We start from the raw sequence: 24,982 nt of genomic DNA on the forward strand, positions 1-24,982 counted from the left end.
AGCAAGTGCAGCACCTGAAATGTCCTGGACAGTACCAGGATTTCTCCATCAAGTACATAGCTTGGCTTCTGGACCTTCTTGTTTTCACTTGGAAAAGGGGTGTGTGTAGAGGAGAACGACAACACACCGATTCACACCAGGGTTGTGTCAGGGGGATGCACCAGGCAGGACACAACCAACCTTGGACTGAAACTTCTCATGGTTGGTCATTCTTGTCTACACCACACCACACCACACCACTATACTCCTTACTATTTAAAAATAACTAATAATCGAGTAAGTACCAACACACCCCAAGATCAATCATTCCATATTTCCTCTTTTTTGCCTTGCTTCCTTAACCACTTCTTATTTTTGCCATTGAGTTCAACAAGCCTGTTGACATTTCAAGTACACAATGAACCTATTGTTACATGTATTTTTCATTTTGTTCTTCCCATCTCAGACTATTCCCTCTTTGATTAGACTGTCTCTTGGTTAAAATTCCACTGCCCTGTGCTGCGTGGTCAGGCTCACTTGTCCCCACGCTCCGGAGCCACAGAGATGCCATACTGAAGATGCTCCCATCTACTGAACAAGAAAAGAGGGGAAAGAAAAAAAAGTTCTGCTATGTCTTGTCTGTTGTCCTGAACATCATTTTCTCTTGTTGCCTTTCCCTTAGAGAAATAATCCAATTCTACTTTGTCACATTATCTGGCAAAAAAAGTAAAGGTCAGAGAAAAATACATGCAGTGTAAGGGAGGGTTTAAATCACTTTCTCCAAGGATATATCCATTTATCTCCTACCAGGCACACCAGGCTGATATGCAGCCTGATCATCTGTGGCTTGGCCAATCTGGGTTTCATATCTGTAAGTAATATCAAAAAGGATTTAATCAAATGGCTGAATATCTAAAGTCAACTTCTTTCCACCATATGTGATTGTTTTGAGAAGATCTGAGCAAACTTTACAGTAGCTCCCATAATTAGTAGAAGAGCATATATGAAGGCAACCTCCTTCTCAAAGGCTTTTCATGACTCTCTGCAGTTTTAATTGGCATCTGACTCTTGCCTTATTTTTCCTTGCAAATTATACAAGTTACCAAGCTCCTTGTAAAGTCAGGGTAATTTCTGGGGCTGCAGCTAACAAGCTAGGGAATTATTTCCCCAGGACTCTGGTAAAAAAAATTAAAAAATAAAATAAAAAAAAGAAACAGTGGTGGAAAATTCAAACTCATCCAAGCTTGGCAACAAATTGATAAACTGCTGCCGTAATCGCACGGCGCGGCGCCGAGTTATGTACAATTAGCGCTGCTGACAAGCAGAGAAGCTTGAGAAACTCTCGTGCTGGCTTTTGAGGAGGCAACTCTTAGTTTTACCAGAAAAAAGATTTACATAATTAACAGTTGAACAACTTCAACTTCTGCTTTTTTTTTTTTCCCCACTAATATTGCTTTCCTAAAAACGCAGACTGGTGTTGAGTACCACTCCACTGAAACCAGCAGCCTTGCATCGAGATGTTTTTGTAGGAAGTTTTTGTTGAAATTTTGCCCCTGAGGGAATATAATTTCAGATGCTAAGGCCACCTCTCAAATAAATATAACATCCTTACTGCAGGAAGGATCCACTCCTTTCACATAATCAGTGCTCCCCAAAACTGCCTGCAAAAACACTACTTAGCTCTGCTCAACAGATTATTCCTTAAGAGGAATGAAAATATTAACAGTAGATGGATAAATTTCCACTTACAAAGAATCACAGAATGGTTTGAGTTGGAAGGGACCTTCAAGATCACCTCCTTCCAACCCCCCTGCCATGGGCAGGGACACCTTCCACTAGACCAGGTTGTCTTTTGTGTCATCAAATGGAGAATTACAAAGTTTTACATACATCCAAATTCAACTGGGGTGGTTTTTTTGCCTTTTTTGGTGGGTTGTTTTGGTTTTTTTTTTTTTTCCTGGCATCTCACAGTTCCTTCTACCACCCTCGTCACTAATAAACAAAACCACATTTGAATTTTACCACGTTTTTGCTTCTTCCAGACTCTTGCAACACCACACTTGGAAATCCTGTTTGCTTGGCAACGAGCAAGACAAAATCCTTTCTTGGTGTAGAAGAAAGATTTCTAATTAATGTAGTCTAACACTGAGCTGGGGCGCTTGGGCAGAGAGCCAAGGAGCATCTGCACATCTCTCATCCAGCCTCCTGCACCATCACTGGACTCTGGCACTAATTCTACACCCATGGACAGGAAGAGAAGGTCAGCAGGATCCCAATGGCAACAGGTGATGATCAACCCACGCGCTGATGTTTGCCTGTTTTCAGGTACTCAAGTAGATTCCTCAAAGAGGTGGCAATGGCAATTTGAGATATAGGGGTAAACAGGTGTATTTGGAGAATACTGCTCTCCAGGAGTATTACAGACATCGTTTTAGCTGTGAGATCATTTATCCACAATAAGTGGAGCTTCCTTTTCCTTATTCTAATGCACTGAATTTAATTTTTTGTTGGAATTGGGGAGGAAAATCTGTGATTCTGCTTTAAGGTGAAAGCAGCATCAAGTTCTGCATTTAGGCACTTGAGAACACTGGAACAGCAATACAGGAAAAAAATAGCTGCTGATTTGGATTTAGCTGTAATGGAAGCCGATGCATGAACACCGGGCGCTTTAGAAAGCCATGACAGTGATGTACTTGAAGCAGACCAAATAGTCTCCACCAGAAAAAAACAACAATTATTCTTTATAAAAATATCTGGAAATGTAAAGCAGAAGCCTCAGAATACCAAAAAAAAAAAAAAAAAAATCAGATGCCAAAAAAACTGTAAGCAGTTATCTTAAAGATGAGGCCACATGTCATGAGATGTGGCCCTACCTTCCTCAGTGCCCCTGAACACCCAAGGGTTTGGTCGCTCTTTCTTCCCAGGCCCTGTTAGACCCCCGTACCACTTTTACTTAAGTCTGTAATAACGCTGAAAAGATATTATTAATATTATATTAATTCTCTTGGGGGAGGCTTTCAAAAAGCCTGGGTTGTCTCATTAAAGAGATCATCACGAACCAGAAGAAGTCATATCAGAATAATTAAAATTTCAAGTCTTTGGAATTATTTTTAAAAGATAAAGTCCTGCCTCCAAAGATTTGTCCCTTTAAGTCTGCAATCCCGTATGGAGTGAGCAGCAGCTGAAGAGCCGGCGTAGACTAATGCAGTGAGTAATGACACCAAAAACTTTAGTATTTACGGAGCCAAAGCGAGACTACACAGACACATGAGTTACAGCACGAGATGTCAACACGGCTGATACATCGCTACGGCCCAGAGGCACCGCTGAGCTTCACGCTACCGTAGCGCATCCTTCGTGGAGCCTTTGCTGCAACTTCATTTTTCAAATAGAAATACTTAACGTCCTTGTTACGAAGCACTGGCAGGCACATCAAAACCCATTTCTGACACTCTGGAGGTAATGGAAATGTATTTCCTGAAAACTGAGAAGCCCAGACTTGAAGTGTTTCTCTAAATGAAAGTCGGATGATGCCCCTCGACACATCTTCACCATCTCCAGCATCAATGTTGACTGGGTATCTATTCTCATTGCAATCATGAATAGTTCATTTTTCCTGAAAAAAACTTCGTAACGATCAAAGTTATCATCAGACTTAATGGAATATTTACTAGCTTTCACCTTTCTAAAGATTTACAACATTTATCATTTAGCCAAAAGAACAAACAGATGTTTGAAGTTGATTGTTAGCAGCAGCAAGAACCACTTAAGTCAATAACATGCCCTAAACTGATCCGCCCGCTTCCAAGACCTCTGTTCCATCAGGTCCAGCTGAAGTGGTTCCCAAAAGTCAAGCTGTGACCCACGGGCCACCACGCTTGCAAGGCTATAAAGCCCATTACAATCACAACTGCTCCTTATTTGTGCAATAACGAGGGAGAAAACACCTTAAAGTCACTTGCTGGCATTGGAAAAGTGATTACACGCCCAACAGCTGCCAGCAGAAGGTGCTTAATTACCATAATTTCACAATGCCGGTGGGAAAGGAACAGACTAACACCACACACAGACACCTCTTTCTTGAAGAAAGATCTCTCTGAGGATGGTTATAGTAGTGACCTTACTACTGGCCTCAAATTAACCAGGAAAAAAGGATTCAGTAAAGCTAAGTGCCAATTTGGGCGCTGCTCAGGAGAGGAGACTTCGTACACGAAAAAGCGAGGAGTAGCAAAGCTGTTAGTAAAAACTGCTGCCAGTATTATCTCCTGTTGGAGCCACTTGTACAAACAGGTTGAAAACAGACAGAGGAACAGTGTGACTACGCAGAATTATATGATGCAGTACTCATAGAATCATAGAATGGTTAGGGCTGGAAGGGACCTTCAAAGGTCATCTAGTCCAACCCCCCTGCAAGGAACAGGGGATCAGGTGCCTTTAGCTCTGCATTTCCAAGGGGAACTAAACAACACCCACCCTCTTGCTTCCTTTTCTAGGATTCAACCACCTCCATTCTTTCCAACTTTCTATAACCGTATTTATCACATAAGCCTGCAGTTTATTCCGAATTCATTGCCACCACCAATCCCCCCAAACCTGTAACTGGACAGAAAAATAGGCTGGATGCGGATAATGCTGGGATAAAGGGGTCAGGAAGGTATGGGGAGGAGGGGATGGATCAACAGCCACTTCCTAGTTGCACCCATATTCCTGTTGGTTCCTTGGTGGACTAGAGGGAAGGAGATAAAGCATCTCAGAAGAGCAGCCCAACACGTTGGCTGAAGTAGCCTGGAAGTCTCTGGGGCTGTTCCTATGGGACGAGGCATGGCTCCTGCAATATGCACATTTGCACCATCATTTGGGATTACTCCGAAGCAGTTGCTCATCATCGGGATCCCCCCGAAGCATAAACTGTGCCACTGGTCAGTTGACTATATCGTAGCTGAGGATTTACCTACAATAAACAGTACTTGTAAAAAGGGAAGATTTCTGCAGGTGAAAATAGAGTGCATCAATCAAGCTCTTTAGGATTACGGAGAACAGAACGTTCTTCACAAAAAAAATCTAGTCATCTTTTCCTGTTTTGTCTTTTCTGCCCATTTGTTCTCTTTCTCTCTCTTTTTGAAGCAGAATTAGGTATTTCTAAAAGGTCGTCTTCTGAACAGGGACTCACACGCCTCATTACTTTGGTACCACTTGTTTGTCTTCATATTATTCTATCCCATCTGTACCCTTCTAACTTCTCCCCTACAGCCTCTTTAAACCACAGAACTATTTATCACCTCCTATAAAATCTCTCTGCTTAAGATGTCCCCATAAACTCTTATCCTCCAGATCAAGGAGGACTGTGATATCACATATCCCAAATCTCAACTATTAATCTGAATTTAAATGAAAATATATTTATGTTGTACACAGCAATATGATTTTTCCTCTACCCATCGTGCAACTCAGGCTTTTGCCCAGAACACTGATTGAAAAAAGAACAGATTACAGGAGAAACATCAAAGTCTTAGAGCAGGAGATCAGTGCCATCCAGGGTTTTTAACCCGATTTTGTTTAGTCAGTTTAGGGGGAAAACAATGACTCATCTTGGAAAAAAAAACCCACATAAGCTTCACTTACAGAGTTTCCCTTGAAGACTTACAGTTACAAAGATCAGATATGCTCTTCTGTTGCACAGGTATCATGAGATTCAGCAGGAATCTTATAGAAATCTACGGTATTAGCCACAGGCTCCTCTGCATAAAGTCACACCAGCCGCGCTGCGTTAACGCAAGAGGTTCCCTACGTGAACAAACCTGAGCAGAAGAATCCAGTGAAGCACCTCTTCCTGCTCGTAATGGCTACATTCAAGATCAAAATCCATGCCATAAAGAGTTTAATTCATTAATTAAGAGGAATATCTAACAGCCTGTTAGATACAACTCCGAAGCAGAGGTGAGAAGAACCCTACTTCCCAATGAAATCCCAAGTCATTCCACACCGAAGCTCAAAAATGACCTTACTTTTGACAGTCGCTGTTCGGGTGCAGTTGTAGAGGATGGCTAGCTCCCCAAAAACCTTGCCGGGTCCCATGGTGCACAGCTTCACGCCTTCTTTTGTCACTTCAACCTTCCCATCTGTGAGAAAAAGAGGAAAAAAAAAGAAAAAAATACCTCACTTTAAAAGGGAAATTAAGTTATTTCAGGCTTAAGTTTTAAAAATATTTGATTATACTGGGAATAAAAGCACCAGTGTGCTGCAACTTGAAAGCCAACTAACTGTACTATGAAAGAGAGCACAAAAACTCAGAAAAAGGTTAAAAACAACTGTTGCATGTACAAGCTTTCAACACTCGAGTTCTCTTAGTGGAGTATCTGCACGGTCAGGAAACATGACTGGTACACTAAGCTCGCTGCGAACTTTGTTTCATATATTACATTTTCAGGTGAAATTTTCTCCCGTTTTTGTGTTAAAAAAAGGAAAAGATTTAGGTCTCTAACACCACACATGAAAAACCACCGAGTCATTTCGCTCATTTCCCCTGAGAAACTAATCCCCGAGAACACTCATCCATGAATAACACGGCTATTATCAGAAGGAAAATTACTTTGACCCGTGGCCATTCTTTAATTCCCATCTCAGCCTACCTTTCCTTTTTGAACGTTCCATCTTAGGAGAGCAAGGCTGCTGTACCTGCTCACCAATACCGTGCCGAGAGGAGAAATGGGAGGGGGATTTAAAAGCAAAGGTCGAATGGAAAAAGCAGCTCAGGGCCAATCTGGGCATTTCACAGGCCATCTGAGGACCAAGAGCCAGGAGAAGGGAAGGAACTGAAGATGGAACAGGCTGCCCAGGGAGGTGGTGGAGTCGCCATCCCTGGAGATGTTTAAAAACCATGTAGATTTGGTCTTGAGCAATAGGGTTTAGGGACCTTGACAATGCAGGGTAAATGGTTGGACTCGATGATTTTGAGGGTCTCTTCCAACCAGATGATTCTATGGTTCCACCACCTCGTGCAAGAGGGGAAGTCAGCACTTACTGGTTCTTACGTGCCTGATGTCTATCCACGTTAGTATGATACCAAACTGGGTCTCAAACGCTTGCACAAATAGATAATTCCAATTAATTTCATAAGAGATTATAGAACCCGACCTCCTGCAGAAGGAATCCAGGAGATTCCAGCAAAACCACTATCATAAACAGAAGCTTCACCTACATAATATATACGTTCTAAAATGCAGTCCCGTCAGCGCTACGCATCCACACGTAAATCTACACCACTACACCCACGATGGCCCACAAAGCACGAAGGGCTCCAGCCCACCCGTGCTGTTCTACCAAATCGTTCTGCCAACAAGAAAAAGCAAACTTCGAAGACTCCAAAGTAAGTTTAGACACTATATACATTATACAATATATAAAATTTTTACCATGAGAGTTGTAGAACACTGGAACAGGTTGCCCAGAGAGGTGGTGGATGCTCCATCCCTGGAGACGTTCAAGGCCAGGTTGGACGAGGCCCTGAGCAACCTGATCTAGTTGGAGATATCCCTGTTCCTTGCAGGGGGGTTGGACTAGATGACCTTTGAAGGTCCCTTCCAGCCCTAACCATTCTATGATTCTATGATTCCTCCTGGACACTTAATAAGGTAATTCAGATTGAGAAGAAAACTTCATCTATTTCCCGTAGCAGAATAAAGAACAAAGAGTAACTTTGTACAGAAGGTACTGTATTAAGGCAGGGCAAACTTTGAAGGGTACAAAGTATTTTGGCAGAGAGTGGTCTTACACTGTTTGGTCTAACAGATCAAGATCTATTGAGGATTTTAAAAAATTAAATGTAGAAAAAAATCTTGTTATTTATGAAACTAAAAGTTACTGTTTGATAGATGTCATGGCCAAGAGGTTACCTGCCCTGTGAGTGTGTAAAGATTGCAGTGGTGTATTCTGTACTACAGAAGCACAGAGAGTTTGGGGGAGTTTTGTTTATTAAAACATCTTTATTACAAGCTACTACTAATAAACAAGCATGTGTGTGTGTGTATCTACGTAAACATATAGCTGCTATTAAATTACCACCAGAAAGCAAGTATTTATTTCAATATTAACAGCAAGTCTCTCAAATTATCACTAGTAAAGCAGCAAATACGATTGATGACTTCCAGAAGTACACGGAGATATACACAGACATACTCTTGCACACCAGGAAGAGAAAATGCCACGTCTTGGCCAGTTAGAGCGGGCTGGCAGCCGTGCTGGGCCCAGTTCCACAGCTCCCGTCGCGGCAGGGAGAAATATATAGGATGGTGACACGTAAAGGCAAAGAAAGTGTAAGGATGGGGCATCCATCCCATCGAGGATTAGTAGTAGCCAATGATACTGCACAGTTAGCACCTACTAAAGGTCTGCCAAGAACATACTCACCTATATTCACACAGTAAAGCGACCACAGAAATACTAAAATATGCATTGTAATATTTTGGGGCTAATAAATAACCCTAAGAATTAATTTCTGAGGTTGCTGATTTACTGTTAGCTTCAAACAGACCCCAATCCATCCCTCCCATAGGCTAACTTCCCTTTAAAAGCCAATTTATTTTCATCATGGTTGTTTATAAACGTTTGATTCATCTCTTCATATTAAGTATCAAACTAATATGAAGCACCAAGACAGACATTTATCTCAAGAAGGAGCAAAAACAACCTTTAATGGTGCCTCACACACTTCAGCGACTCCTAAATGATTTTGAAAAATCCTTTTTTTTTTTTTTTTTAATAGAACTGAGCTTCAGCAGAGCGGAAATGGGGCTATTTCTGCAAAAAGCTCCACAACAAATATCCACGAGGGGAATGAGTTTACCTCACTTTTAGCTCATGAAGTCGTAACTGGCTCCAGGAAAAAAAAAAAAAAGAAAAAAAAAGAGAGACACAGCCAGATCTGAGCAGTAAGGCACATATAGATCATATTATTCAAAAGCGGTTTGAGATCTGTCCCACTGCTCAAGATGTCATCTGTTGCTTCCCAAAGCAATCCATGCTGATCATCCATCTTCCTAAGAAAGCTACATATGTTCCCACATCCCATTTATTTTTCTTATAAAGAATTAAAAATAAGAAGCTGGCTTCTGATTCTTACGGCTCTGTACTTATTTTGGGTTTCTTTTGAGGGGGAAGCATCTCTCAGCTGTATTAAAAAATTCTGTGGTTCACTCGGGATCATGCATGATTACATGTCAATGCTTCATCATCCACAGATGCTCTCCAAGGATTAGGAGGAAGAAGAGAGGGAAAACCCCCACGAGGGAGTGGTGATGCTGGCAAGGACCGCCTTGGGGTTGGAAAGAACTCACTGGAGGAGCACACAGAAATATCAGCTCAGCTCCCATCAATTTCCAACCTGGTTTTCACGTGGAGGAAATTGGGCTCTCACTGCTGGACCTTGATGACAAATTCCTGCCTGATTATGGCAAAGGACTTTGAGATGGAAAGCCCAATATCCCACAGATGATTTTTACTGCAGTCATCACGACCCTTTTACTGCATCAACCATCTCCCCCAGTACAAAATTAAAAGTTAAAATTTCTTATGACCCAAGATAGTGTAGGGTTTGGATATTAGTCAGAGAAGACAACGAGAATCTGTTTTGATGAATTCAGTATGGATTTTCCATATGAGAACTGCTCAAATTCGGAGGTGGTTACCAACAACTACTCTTAACTGCTTAGCAATTTAAAAGCATTTTGTTTATAAACAGAAAAAAAGAATAATTATTTAAATGCTCATTTAACATTTATATTCAAACTAGTTTTATTCCTAATAAAGCTGTTTGAAGCATAAATTGTGGACAAGACCCACAGGACCGTGGGTGCATTTGTTGCTACAAAACTGATGCTTCCAGAAGCTAACGTGACATGATGCTCAGGCCTTGTATGTCAAAAAAAAACCCTAAAATTTTCTTTTTTTGAAAGCTAATGAATATGAATTTCATATGCAGTTTTATAAAAGTGTTTTCTACCAGTTCTGCTAATGAAATGGAGTTTTGATTCCAGCACCTGTCTCCCATTTTGCAAATTTGAGTCGAAAGTTACTATGTGCAGCTGAAATACCTACTATAAAATCTCTCCTGTTTCTACTAGAAACAATCAGAAGAAACACAGGAATGTGACAATTACATCGTTTTGAAAAAAAGCAACCTCTGTTCCTGCAAAGCACAGATGAATCTCCTCCTCTAGACCCACAGCGTTCTCCGAAGGCTCGTTCCCAGGAACACAGTCTCCAAGAGACCTTTAAGAATGAACCAACTGGTACAAGAGGTGGTCAGAGCACAAGAAGCCACATGAGCAACCTTCACCTTGGTCCACCACCTCCAGTTACAAGGCTGATGGTGTTTTATGGCTCCGAGCCCACCTCTGCTGCTCCTTCTCTCCTCTTCCAGAGCTCTGCAGAGCTTCCGATGCCGGAGCCGAGCAGCTCCCTGGTCCTCCTTGGACAGCTTCTACCAAGCCACAAAACAGTCCGTGAGAGACTTCATCAGACCAACTCAGCTGTAGGAGGAAACAGATGTTTTTCTGACTCCGTAAGAGAAAGACTGAAGAGGATGGTATCCTGAGGAAGGCTGGAATTGAAAGGTGAAGGTATTCCATCTTTGACACTACAGCAAGAGAAGAGATACGGGTCGGCTGCTTCTCCTGCAGTCATAAATGAGCTGTTTAATTACTTAATAATGAATTTATTGTACTGGAGAAAGTCTCCCTTTCTCCTGTTGTGTAATTAAGCAATCTGGAACATTAAGCACCTAAGAATAAACTCCCCAGACCGTGAGCCACACTCACCTCTCGTGGAAATAAAGGGTCTATAAACAGAAGGAATTTCACCCATTTCCTTTTCCGAGACGGCAGCCGACGCAGCGCAGAAAATAAATTGCTTTCTTTGATGGATCGACCAGATAAAGAAACCAAAAAGAAACGCAATACAAAATTGATCAATTAATGGAGATGAATTTCCAACTTCCTGCGACTTCTCCGTAAAGCAACCACTAAATAACGCGAGTGATGCTTTACTCAAGGCGAGAAGATTGGAAAACGCTGCGCTTCTGCCGAAATATTGAGCATTTTGGAATCTGACATTGATGTTTAATTTACAGCTGAGCTGATTTGGGGGAGCTTTAGCTTCCATCCAAAACACACGTTTTTCTGTCAGCCGTTAAGAAACTATTCCATATTGACGGAGGTCAACGCAAATTATATAGACGGAGCATAAAATCAAATAAAAATCTCTGTGTCTTCGCTAGCACGGAAGAACTACCAAGAGTAAAGACTGTATTTTGGTGGCTCTACTTTGGATTTCTCTCAAGTCCCTATTCCTCTCCATTCCCCCACGGACAAAATACGCCCCGATGTCATCTGACTGATGAGTCACTTCATTAATGGTCCTGGTCAGCAGTGAAATGAGCCTCTGCCATGTCACGTCGGCCTTCTCAACGCCGGCTTTCAGCAAGGCAAGGATTGAAGGAACAGAGGAATCAATTCTCTAGCTCAAAGGGTGCCATCCCTTTGGCTTTCTCACAAGGGACACAAGAAGGTGACCAGCGTGAGGATACAGAAGAGAACGACACCTCCAGAAGCCACCAGCCCGCTCCCAGCAGAAAGAGCTGCCAGAAATCAGTTTAACCACACATAACCCAAAATATTTTGCGTTTGGCAGAAACTCAGACGTCTCAATTATACAAGAAGCTCTTTGATATTTTTTTTTCCAGGCTCTGTTATTTGAATCACGTCCTACCTTTGGCAAAACTAAATTTTTATGCTGGAAATTTTCTACCCTCATTCCTTAGACTCAAGCAACCTTCCTCTTTTACCCTCGTTGATTTTTTTTCCCCAGCTACCCTCCTGGCCTGTAAGAGCTAAACCTTTATCCTCACTCCTTTGCACAGATTCTCACATAAACACCATTCACCTAGACGGAAAATCTCAATGCTCTGCTCTCTTCCCCATCCGTTTTTTCACTTGATATCCAGAGCTTCTAACTTTTCTTAGCAGCTTGTAAATCAGCAATCATTTGCAGAGCACGCAGCTAAGTTCATCCATTCCTGCAGCCTCCTGACGTGTTCGTGGGACGCGCTGTTGGCACTATTACTCGTGCTCAAGTGCACCCATCAACAGCTGCAACTCCTGCCAAAGAGGAAGAGAAGCCCTGTAGTAAGCACGGTGTTCCTGCCATGCAGCTACAAGTTCGGGTTGGTACGACCGAAAAATCATTTTGACAAAAAGAGAGTGTGTTATAAAACCAGCAGCCTCAAATCACCAGGATGATGACACCAAGTTGTGTGGTGGTGTGGACATGCGGGAGGGAAGGGATGCCATCCAGAGGGACCTGGACAGGCTGGAGAGGTGGGCCTGTGAGAACCTCATGAAGCTCAACAAGGCCAAGTGCAAGGTCTTGCATGTGGGTCAGGGCAATCCCAAGCACAAGGACAGGCTGGGCGGAAAAGGGATTGACAGCAGCACAACGGAAAAGGACTTGGGAGTGCTGGTGGTGGATGAGAAGCTCAAAATGAGCCAGTAATGTGCGCTGGCAGCCCAGAAAGCCAACTGTGTCCTGGGCTGCATCCAAAGCAGCGTGGGCAGCAGGTTGAGGGAGGGGATTCCGCTCCTCTGCTCTGCGCTGAGACCTCACCTGGAATACTGCGTTCAGCTCTGGAGTCCCCAACACAAGAAGGACATGGAGCTGTTGGAGCAGAGGAGGCCGCAAAGATGATCCGAGGGCTGGAGCACCTCTCCTACAAAGACAGGCTGAGAGAGTTGGAGCTGTTCAGCCTGGAGAAGACAAGGCTCTGGAGTGATCTTATAGCAGCCTTCCAGTACCTAAAGGGGCTACAAGAAAGCTGGAGAGGGACTTTTGACAAGGGCGTGTAGCGACAGGACACGGGGCAATGGCTTTAAACTGAAAGAGGGCAGATTTAGATCAGATCTAAGGAAGAAATTTTTCGCTCTGAGGGTGGTGAGGCACTGGCACAGGTTGCCCAGAGAAGCTGTGGCTGCCCCATCCCTGGCAGTGTTCAAGGCCAGGTTGGATGAGGCTTTGGGCAACCTGGTGTAGTGGAAGGTGTTCATGCCCATGGCAGGGGGGTTGGAACTAGACGATCTTCCCTGGTCAGGGAAGAATGGTTCTAGGTCCCTTCCAACACAAACCATTCTGTGATTCTGTGATCTTGCACCCCACTGCTGAGGGCAACTCTGGGAAAGCTCTCAAACAGCCAGTTTTGCCATTTTATACACGTGGCTTTTGGTTGGAACTCAAGACAGCTTGAAAATAGGAACCAGTTTGCAAAATTTCAGCGAGACGCACTAAGACTTTGGGAAATGAAGCTTTTCCCGTGAAATCCAAGAGGAATCAGCAACACATGAGCAGCCTGGAGCCACAGAAACAGCTTCCGTCGCTGCCCCGGCCCCTGCACACCCTTCCCTGAGCCCTGGGACTCTTGGCCCGAGCCACGCTTTTGCAAATTAAACCCTGCGTGCTAATGATATTGTAGTAGCAAATTTAATTGCGGAGCAATTAAACTTTAATTGCTAAGTGGCCAGTTGACATCAGAGCCAGTCCGATTAAGATCTGTTAATATTTTAGTCTGTTTCTAAACACAGACTGATAATGGTTTGCATTATTCATGGGGTTGTGCCCAAGCCACTCTCTGTCTTAACTGCGGTGGCTGTAGAGTATTACGTTTCATCATGACAAATATTAACAATATTATAAGTAAATCCATGTTTTGGGTTTTGTTTTTTTTTTCCTTAAAGCCCTTCCTAAACAGGCCGACATTGAATTGCTCCCAGCTTTTCTCCTTCCCCAGCCCCACAGTATGCAGCCCCCCCAGTAGAACTGGAGCATCACCACCCTGCACTTGGGCAGCGCAGTGAAAATAAAACCGCGGGTGTGATCAGGCACGGTTCACATTTCGAGGCTGTGTTTCAAGAAACTTATGGAAATAGTTCCTGGGAAATGGTCTACACACAGAAAATGCTCTTACAAGAATTTTCTTACAAGCTGTTGCTCTTACAAGTTATTGGATAACCTCCCCAGGATGCAAAGTTAAAAGCGGGTCATTTTAAGCACAAAAAAGTAAAAATATAGATGATTGAAGCATATATGAATGAAGCAGGATCAGTTTTGCAAAACCTGCATGTGCTCGTCCTGTTTACACCAGTAAAGGCTGGTTTTGTTTTGATGACAGTCAGTGCTTTGTCACTCTGAGCCCATCCAATTAAACATTAAATAACATATTTGGCTCAACCGCATCCGTGTTCCTCAAATAAATCGAAATATAAACTAAATTGCTCTAACGGGACTCTCTCAATTAGTAGGATAATTTTTTTTCTTCCCAATAATTAAATGGTCATTTTCTCTTTCCGGGTGCAGAACAAAACAGATTAAGCTGACTTGAGGAATTTATCAGCCTCCGTGTCATTTATACACCGGGGAAAATTCTTGCGGAGCATTACCAGCTCTGCTCTTCTCCTCCCAGCTTAGAGGCACGGGTGGAAAAGCCACTTGCTATTTCAAGTCCAAGTCTTCCAGGACTCACAAAAGCCTGAACCAGGCTCTTAGATTCTTAATTTTCAAGACACGGGAATATCTAAGAGGATCTCTCAGAATCCAAAGGGCGTTTCTATACAGCGGGAGGTTTCAAGAACATATACTTTCTTCTGTCATCCAGTAAAGCCTTTAATGCCAGGACTGGGACAATGACATTTCCAGCTTGCATTTCTTTATTTCTCCTCCTAGGTATAAAAAAAAAAAAAAGACGTCTGCAAGGCCAAATTCTTTACTTTCAACTGTATATCCTAGCAATGCCTTTGAGACACGGATACGGGTCATTGATTCTATCATTATTCCCATTATCCATCCCTTTTCAGATCCCAGACTCTTAGGAAAAAAAGGAAGGCAGGTTCTCCCAGGAGGACACTAATTATCCATTATGCTTCCATGCAAGGTTTACAAATAAAAACACTTTATACTGCAGAAACTAGGAAAATAAAGCTGGGATCAGCGTGAGCTCATATGTTGATTAGGATACAGATTTCATCACGCAACTCCAAAAGGACAGGAGGGGTGGGAGGGGGATTCAGCACAGAATTCATGAATGATTGTTCAATATTTTATTTCACCCATGCTGTTTCACACTTGGACTGCAGATTGCTTGGATGCTATTCAAGCTCTGCTCTGAAGACAGAATGATAATTATTCATAATTAGTTTTCTTTAGGATATACCACTATGAATCTGTAGATTTTTCTGAACTATATCAAATGTATTTTTAAAAAATGGGCCTCAGATGAAGCCCCATCACGCAGCAACAAGGGTACTAAGGTCAGAATCACTCATTTCGGAGTATCCAATAGGAAAGACTCAATTTTGAGTTAAATTTAATCTATTTTAACAATACTTATCATATACACTTTGTATTCTGGAAGCTCAACTCCACCAACTTTAAATACAGCTTTCAAATATTCAGTATGTTGGCAAATCTAGAGTTTCAGCTCGGAAAATGAGGAACTTTCATTAAATTCAAACTTTTCACTGTCACTCACCTACGGCAGATGCAAAACAGAAACGTGTTGTCCCGGAAAGTCGCTGGCAGCTTTAAGCACGGCTTTGGCTTTCCCTGCTAGCCAAAGTCTCCATCTCTGGAAAACTTATTTTCTCCAGGGTTTTCTGACAACAGCCTGCTTCATTATTCAGAATTCCCTGAGTTACTCACTAATATAAGCCATGCAAAGGAAGTAATAAACCTTCAGGTGGGGTGGAAGTAAGGAAACTAGGAGTTAAAGCCGAAGGGATGCTCCTGAGCCCGCTGCTTCTCCGAGCATTTGCATGTGACTAGCCCTGATACGTTTATCCCTTATCCAAATTTGGGTAAGCTTGGACAGAACAACTGTAATAAGGAGGGGGAAAAAAAAAAATCAAAACACAAATAATGCACAATTTACCAAATTTTAAGCCATGTTCCAACAGAAAGCAACGTTGCAAGTTGTTGCAAGAGTGTCTTGAATATGAAGAAAAATATTATTTTTCTTTAGATGCCTCCCTGGAAAAGACTAAACTTCTGACAACGTTTTCCAGAAGGACTTCATCTTAAGCTGGCATCTGTGGTGGAAGTTTAAAGCTCAACTCTTTTAAAGTTTTGCAAATGATGGGGAACCAAAAGCAGGGCTTGAGGATGCTGAGCACCTGGGCAGTCTTGAGATGAATAACACTGCAGATTCGCACCTGTAACATACTTACAAGAAGCCCTAAAATAAGCTTTTCTCTCTTTTTTTGCTTGTTGGATAAAAATCTAACAAGAGGAAGGTAAACAAAGCAAGACATGAAGAGTTATGACTTTCAAACTGCTGGTGTAACTGGTGAAACTACAAGTCCCTTCAGATGCTCCAGGAAACCTTTGCCAGGTGAATGAACTTACTTCACCTCCTATAAAACCTTCTGGGAAAGACAGTTTGAATCTGATGGACCACTGGGACAGCGTCCCCCCCCAGATGGCACATGGCCAGCTGCTCTGGGGCAGTGGAGAGGACAGAGCCGCTGGGCTCCCAGTCCTGATAACCTTGCTTGGAGGGATTTCCAGTGCCAAGGTTTATTTAACAGAGTTAAGCAGATGGGACAGACAGGAACAGCAGCAGAAACACATGCCAAAATCGCCCGCAAGAGATGTCCAAAAACTATTAAGTGCCTACCAACCCATGTTAGGTGGAGAAAGGATGGAGAGCAGCCCTGAGGAGAAGGACTTGGGAGTGCTGGTTGATGACAAGCTCAACATGAGCCAGCAATGTGTGCTGGCAGCCCAGAAAGCCAACCGTGTCCTGGGCTGCATCCAGAGCAGCGTGGGCAGCAGGTCGAGGGAGGGGATTCTGCCCCTCTACTCTGCTCTCATGAAACACCCCCTGCAGTGCTGTGTTCAGCTCTGGGGTCCCCAACACAAGAAGGACATGGAGCTGTTGGAGCGGGTCCAGAGGTCATGCAGATGATCTGAGGGCTGGAGCACCTCCGCTATGGAAACAGGCTGGGAGAGTCGAGGCTGTTCAGCCTGGAGAAGAGAAGGCTCCGGGGTGATCTTATTGCAACCTTCCAGTACCTAAAGGGGCTACAAGAAAGATGGAGAGGGGCTTTGGACAAGGGTGTGTAGTGACAGGACAAGGGGCAATGGCTTTAAACTGAAAGAGGGGAGATTTAGATTAGATCTAAGGACGAAATTTTTTACACTGAGGGTGGTGAGGCACTGGAACAGGTTGCCCAGAGAAGTTGTGGCTGCCCCATCCCTGGCAGTGTTCAAGGCCAGGTTGGATGAGGCTTTGAGCAACCTGGTGCAGTGGAAGGTGTCCCTGTCCATGCAGGGGAGTTGGAACTAGATGACCTTGAAAGTCCCTTCCAACCCAAACCATTCCATGATTCTATGGTGCCCCACCTCGCTGGTTGGGACCTGCTAGCAACATCGGAGGAGTTTTGTTGTGCCTTCCAAAACATGACATGCTATGACTGTTTAACATTTGCTTTCAAAAAAATGGTTTTGAAACTGGGTTTGAAACTGTGAATTTCAGCAGCCCGAAGCAGTGAATAACAGCAACACTTCTTGGACTTAAATGGAGATTTACTCCAGAGGAAGGATTACTGGAGATAAGGGCACATCTGCATCCAAGTTTTTATCCTGTCTGCAGAAACATTTTGAAAAACAGAGAACGAAAGTAAAGGAGGTGATTGTCAAAATCTGTAACGGCAGCCTAGGGGCAGAGAAGAGCTTGGAGGATTGAGAGTATCTGAAAAAAGGATAAAGAAACTTCCTCTGGGCTCTAAAGGTAAATTAAAACCCAGAGAGCAGAAGGTAGGAGAGTGAAGCAAAGCCTAAAGAGCACGAGGTGTACCCTGCAGAGTGGGGAATAGGTGTGCAGAGCAACAAGAGACACAAAAGCGTGGCAGGGCAGAGGGAAAAGAAACCAAGTAAAGACCAGTTGGCTTGGTTGGTGGAAGAGGGCTTGGGAAGTAATCAATGCTGTCCCAAAGGTCAGCCCGTCAAAGACAAGGTTGTTGGACAGAGAAATCATGCTGGAGACTGCCTGATGGAACAAACCAGTGGCCTGAAGCAAGACCTCACCTTCAGAGATGTAAACGGGATGGACTGATGCTGGTTTAACACTTTGGATTTAGTTCCAGTACATCTCAGGGTTATGGTTAAACCTCCTCTGACATCACCATGCGACAAACCTCTTGTGAAGCACACTGCTAACACCCCCCCGTGAGAGGAGCAGCAAATCCTTAGTCTGGTTTGCTAATGAATTATCCCAGGAAAAATACTTGGCCAGTGCAGAGATGTTCATTCTCAACTATTTTCTCTTGTGACCTTCACAAGTGAAATGGGGATCTTCCACTTCCAGCCAGGTAGGTTCTGTCTGGGAGGATGTAAACCTCAGGGTTTTTAGTTGTCAGTGTGATTTTTATTATTACAAGCATTTTGTTAATGGAAGGACCTAGAGGACTCAGTGCCAAGTGGAGATGCACATCCTCAAACACCATATAAAACACTAAAAATATATATATACACACACAAAGATATATATCCCTCTTTTTCCAAGTTTAAATTCCAAGATCCTTACAACTCTAACACATATGTTCAGGGGGATGGATAGGTGACCTCCAGAAGTCCCTTCCAACCTCATTTATTCTGTGACTCCATAAATTCCTTCTGATCTAAGGTTTGTTTCAGCCTAAAGATGCGCATGAAGGATTTTGCAACTTGCACTGGCAAACACCATAAAATGAGTTTGTTTGCAATGAGGCTGTAAAACCTTCTTAAAATCCATGAGATGGTGAAAAAAGCTGCTAGAGAAACTTCTTAAAATAGGGTGTGAGTTGGCCAACAAGGACTCAAGGAGACATTTAGCTATTGAGCAAATAGAGAACATGAAAAAAGACAATTACATCAAATTTTGGCTTCTGTACAGCATTCCTGAAGATTACTCAGGTGCTTAAAATAATAAAGAAAAAAAAACACACCACTAAGGAAGAAAAAGGAAGCCAGTTAGCACAGACAGGAGATGTTGTCTGGGACAGATTAGTTACACTACAGAGAAGCACTAACAAAGTATGGAGTCACGCAGGTGCCTCGCAAGGCATAAACCTCTTCCCTTGGCCAGAACTCCTCACCAGACGCTTTTGTCTGGGACAGCACCATTAAAGACCAGCACAAATTTCTTGTCTACACTGCACTGATTCTAGTTTCTCTCCCTCAATCAGAGAGCCTCCTGAAAAATTAACGAGTCTGCCTGATTCACTGAAGATGCTCCGAAAACGATGGACTGGGATGCAGATGGAGCAGCTGCCCGAGTAGGATCCAACGTGGTAGACTATTCATGTACCCATGGCAAGAATAAACCACGTTCCTTCCACAACTACAGAAACCCTACAGAAGCCTTATTACCCAAAGGATCAGCTGAAGGGTTAAAAACTAACAACAAGCAAATGTCTGAAGCAGTTTGGGATATTTAGGGTATACATTAATACATAAATACATCTATAAAACACAGTTCCTCCCTTAAACACCAGAGTTCTTCACCAGCCCTTCACTGTACCCATCGGTACCTGCTGCAGGGCACCCACACAGAAGCAACTTCAACCTACAGGGCACCCACACAGAAGCAACTTCAACCTAAGAGAGGTTGTAGCTGCTAATTCCACACTTTCTCGGTTTTCTAGTGGATGGCGGAGCGTGCCAAGAAAAACTTTAATTGTGATTCACATGCTGGGGGATTGCTCAGCTTGAGTTTCTGATTTTTCAGAAACTCAAAGAGTTAAGGTGAAATTCAAGAGAAGGCGTAGGCACAGAATGTCAGCAGTTCATCCACACACCAGTTACCCCATTGTTTTTGAAACCTATTTAGGAAAAAGGGATCAAAAAATAGATGCGTTTCATATTTATCCTAGACAAAATATTGAAAAACATGAATACTTTTTGGGGAACACTGGGTTTGCTTTTCTGATTTAACTCAGTCTTACCTCGATAAATAATACATTTCAACCTCAAAAGCAAACAAATCCAACAACCTCAACGTAACAAAGACATTTTTTTACATTGACGGTGATAAGGCACTGGCACAGGTTGCCCAGAGAAGTTGTGGCTGCCCCATCCCTGGAAGGGTTCAAGGCCAGGTTGGATGAGGCTTTGGGCAACCTGGTGTAGTGCAGGGTGTCCCTGCCCATGGCAGGGGGGTTGGAACTAGATGATCTTTGAGGTCCCTTCCAACCCAACCCATTCTATGATTCTATAACCTCAAGCACAAATTGCTTTTCCACCCCCGAGTAGATGATTTTGTGGAAGGACGCAATCCACTCCAACAAGCCCCAACATTTGCCTCAATGCCACCAGTGCAAACTGCCCCTTTTTAGTACTCAAAGCCTCTCGTAAGCACGACCCACCAGTACACTGATGGATATCATGTACAGGACTCTGCTGTGATGGGAGGTTTGCAGGAACCAGATTGTACTTGAAGAATAAACACAGCCTGTGAGTAGTTTTACCCTGGCTGGCAGCAAATCCAAACGGTGTGAGAACACTTTGTGAACCAGCTTGCCCTCGGGTACTGGTGCTTTCACATCAGGGTACTCAGAGATCCCTCTGGATAAAACCACGCTGGAATATTTCCATACAAGACCTTGTTTCTTCAAGCTGTGCGCAGAGTCTTCAGTAAATGGGCCACAGCAGCCCCTCAGGCAACCTGGAGTTAGGGTGGGAAGTGTGAACAGGCTCCAGCTGTATTTCGAAACTCTTTGATAAATGACACATCACCTTTCAAAATAGGAAGAAATTAGGGTTTTTTTGATTTACAGAAGGGACAAATTGAGAAGGCAGGTCCATAACATGGCAGTTGGGTGAAGGAGATGGATGGAGAGCACTGACACCGAGGCTGGGTCCACTCCTGGTGGTACCAGCATCTCTGGTTCATGCCTGTCTCCAAACTGCTCAGAGTTAGTTCTCCAAAAACCAAAGCAACAAACTTTACACTCATCTTCGGGGTTTCCATAACAACGCTTTTGTTACTGACGTTATTCCAAATGCTGAGATACCCTGATTTAGTTTCTTTCCTCAGGCCTTCCAAGACACTTAGTTAACTTCATCTCCCTTAGAACACTGGGATGTCTGCTGCTGAATACACTGAGAAAAAACATATTTTGTTCACCTGCCCTCAACAGCTGCTAGATTATCCTGTCCAAATTTATTTTCTAGTTACAATCCTCTTCCCTTGCTCTTTAGAGCTCTTGCTTTCATTTCCTGGCTTTTCAAAATATTTTGGAAGTATTTCAAAACATTAGCCAAAAAAAAAAAAGGTTGAAGCTATCAACATATAAAACACTTCAAGTGACCCATTTTAATTTATTCTTTTAATTAAAATGAAAACCAGACTTGGTTTTGTGATGTGATGAGTGATAGTGGGACATGCAATCACTGCAATCTCTTATTAAACACAAGAGAACAAAACCAGAGGTTGAGATCCCTTTGAACAGCAATGACATCAGTCCCTTTTCTCCTTTTTTTTTTTACCCAGGATAATCATGTGCTTGAAAGGCAACGATAAAAAGGAATAGATACATTTAAAAAAAAATAAATGAGACAGGCACTTCATACAGAAGTTGGAAATCCATTAAAATAAAAAAAAGACTAAAATTGATAAAAATTTACAATCTATTATACATATGTATACCCACGCACACTACCACGTGTAACACCAGACTGAACGCTGTTTAGAACACAGAATCCAGTTGGCTGCCAAGCACCTGTAGCTCCAAATGGAAATCTCACTTTGCAAAGAAAAAACTGGTCATGGGAAGTCACGGATGAGTAGTTCTTTCAGCCTCTGATACTGGCCACATCCTTGGAAGATACTTTGTGGGGCTAAAACATGCCCCAGGGAGCAAGTGAAAAGGCCCATTGGGCTCAAAAGTACCTTGACATCTGCCAGACAACATACATGCCATGGTCAATTCTGACCTCAAAGTCAGGAAAACAGAGATTGTCCTCAAATTACAAGTTTTCTGGCTTAAGGAAGAGGGAGATGAAGGATGGAAAGCATCCAAACCCCTGAGCCCAAATAAAGACACAGATCAGAGGACAGAGGCCTGTACCACACAGAGAAGGTATGTACTTGTCCCCTACAGTCAGCAGAAGACTGAGCGTGAACCAGTCCAAAAATACTCAAGACCTGAACCGAGTTTCAAGCTAGAGATCCTGCAATAACCAGGAGAGTCTTTCCTTGGTTCAAGCAATACCACAGCAGCGTGGTGTTTCATTAGCTCCATTTTAGCTGGATTAATAGAATCATAGAATGGTCTGGGTTGGAAGGGACCTCAAAGATCATCTAGTTCCAACCCAACTGCCATGGGCAGGGACACCTTCCACTAGACCAGGTTGCCCAATGCTTCATCCAGCCTGGCCTTGAACACTTCCAGGGATAGTGCTACGATGCTATAATGCTTTTAACGTGCACCGCACCATTAGTGATGTGGCACGTGCTGCTTCACTGCCTCTCCCAACTCCTTACCACGGACGTTAACAGAGAACCATATGGATAATCCACCTGAGGGACAGCTGGAGATGAAGACTTTTTTCATCCTCCCAGCGCATACTGCTTGGCTAAGAAGGGAGACTGGAGCCAGCCTGGGCTATTTGGCTTCACAGGTCTCTACCTGCTTGGTGGCCACTGGTGGCAAGAAACATGAAGGACACTGGCCTGAGCATGTGATGCTTGTGCAGGCTCCATCCTTGGAGATTTTTAGAACCGGACTGGATAAAGCCCCAAGCAGCCTGGTCTGACCCCAGAGTTTGCTTGAGCAGGAAGCTGCACTTGAGACCTCCTGAGGTCCCTTCCGACCTAAAGCATCCCACAATCTTATTTTCCTCCTCCACCTACAGAAAGAAGATGAGATAAAAGAGCTGTACAATTATATTATTACTACTAATAATTAAAGGTGCACATTTGAAGGGAAAAAAAGAGTAAGCATTCTTGGCATTTCCACCGTTACTCTGTTCGGAAACGTGCCACCTTACCATACAGCGCTCTGGGTGCCACAACTCCTCTCTGCCCCATTTTCCCTGTTTTACTGGTAAATAAATACCTGGGATGAGACTGAACTGTGGCTGCCTTCATGGGCTTGCAGCTGGAAGGAAAGTTTGGATCACAGCCCAAGCCAACAAGCAAAGTTCTCAGTTGAGTGACTCGGATGAAGCAGGAAAAGGTCTCGAGTAAATCGCTGTTTTCAGTTGACATTTGCAATGAGCTCAGGTTGGAGTCACAGAGAACCAGTAGTGTTTTGGTGTTTTCATTACCTACCCAGACACAAGTTTTTGAAGACCTGATCAACTAAACTTACTGCTGCGTTTCACAGCAAAGTGTTAGTGATAAAACAGACACTTCAATATTTTACTCTTCTCCCGTTCCAACCAAAAGCAAAAAGTGAATAATTTCTTCTAAAAACAAACCCTCTTCCATTTCACAAAAATAATTCTCCACCAAGAAGGGCACTGCTAGATTCCCAACCACCATCAGAACAAACTGAAGAACCTTCATTAGTCGCTTTAAGCCTCTAAACTGGGAAACCAGTTGACCAACACACTTGGGTCTTGGCTGGTTGTCAGCCCTTCTGGATCACCAGATACATGCTCAGCCTTCTCCAAGTCAAGCTCTACACCAAGACCCTTGAGACGAGGAGATCAGGTGGTTAACGCCACCAACTCATCTGTTTCCATCTGCCAGGGTGCACCGTGCTGGCATCACAGCGGGCTCCTATCAAGCAGATGATCAAGCAGGTACCGCAGTGGGACTTCTCCTTATGCCACATCAGCGTCAGCTTCCAGGAGAGGCACGTACAACAGGAACGCTGCTCTCCAAGCTTTATGCATAAAGCTTCTCTCCCAGGAGGATGGGTGAATATGGGAATGAATGGAGCTGTTTTAAATCTTGGCAGGTGAGAACACCCTCGCTGCACCTCCAGCTGGCGTTCAATCGCTTTAGAGAAAGGAGTGAAATGATCTAGAGACTCTCCACTGATCTGCGGCAGGAACATCTGCTGAAAACAAAACCATCTGATTCACCGAACAGAGCAAGGTTAGCAGGAGGAGAGAGCTGCAGCCAAGAGAAAGGCTATCCTTGGGAAGGCAACACGGGGAAACACCCTACTGGAGCAAATCATAGAATCATTTGGTTGGAAGAGACCCTCAAGATCATAAAGTCCAATCGTTCACCCTGCACTGTCCCTAAACCATGTTGCTCAACACCAAATCCACACGGTTTTTAAACACCTCCAGGGATGGGGACTCCACCACCTCCCTGGGCAGCCTGTTCCAATACCACACAACCCTCTCCGGAAAGAAATTCTTCCTGATATCCAACCTAAATTTCCCCTGGTGTAACTTGAGGCCATTCCCTCTCGTCTTGTCATTCACAATGTGAGAGAAGAGACCGACCCCCATCTCCCTACAACTTCCTTTCAGGAAATTGTAGAGAGTGAGAAGGTCCCCCCTGAGCCTCCTCTTCTCCAGACTGACCAGTCCCAGCTCCCTCAGCCGCTCCTCGTAGGACAAGTTCTCCAAACCCTTCACTAGTTTCGTTGCTCTTCTAAATCGAGATGGCAGAGGGGCTTTTTTGCTATCAGCCTGAGCACCTCTCAGCTCTGTAAACAGGGAGAGTGATGTACAGTGAGGAGACCTGCAGTTTCTGTACTGCAGCCTCACTGGGAGATCAATGCCTGTTATTTAGTTCTTTTAGCCTGTTATTTAGTCTACTTCGCACTGACAAGACTCCCAACTCTGATTTACAACCTCAAAAGCACCCTATGGGTGAAGGAAGGACAGTCTATAGCTTTTTTCTGCTTGGGAGAGAGGGGAAGATAGCATCACTGTCTCAGCACAAATTTTATCCAAAACGTCAAGCGTGTCATAAGTCATTCAGAAGAATCAAGAACAGAACCAAGAATACAAAAAAAAA

The 24,982-nt window shown here is 43.5% G+C and overlaps 1 protein-coding gene across 2 annotated transcripts in view; it reads right to left on the reverse strand.

Moving 5' to 3' along the window:
• PRKG1 (protein kinase cGMP-dependent 1) overlaps positions 1-24,982 on the reverse strand; it is a 528,936-nt gene that overhangs the window by 314,031 nt on the left and 189,923 nt on the right. For both annotated transcript variants that reach the window (XM_086616279.1, XM_086616278.1), the window contains exon 3: positions 5,985-6,098. In XM_086616279.1, the coding sequence (XP_086472405.1) occupies positions 5,985-6,098 (114 nt within the window). The remainder of the gene's footprint in view (positions 1-5,984; positions 6,099-24,982) is intronic.

This window comes from Tauraco erythrolophus, chromosome 9 (assembly GCF_009769465.1).
Source record: "Tauraco erythrolophus isolate bTauEry1 chromosome 9, bTauEry1.pri, whole genome shotgun sequence".
NCBI lineage: Eukaryota > Metazoa > Chordata > Aves > Musophagiformes > Musophagidae > Tauraco > Tauraco erythrolophus.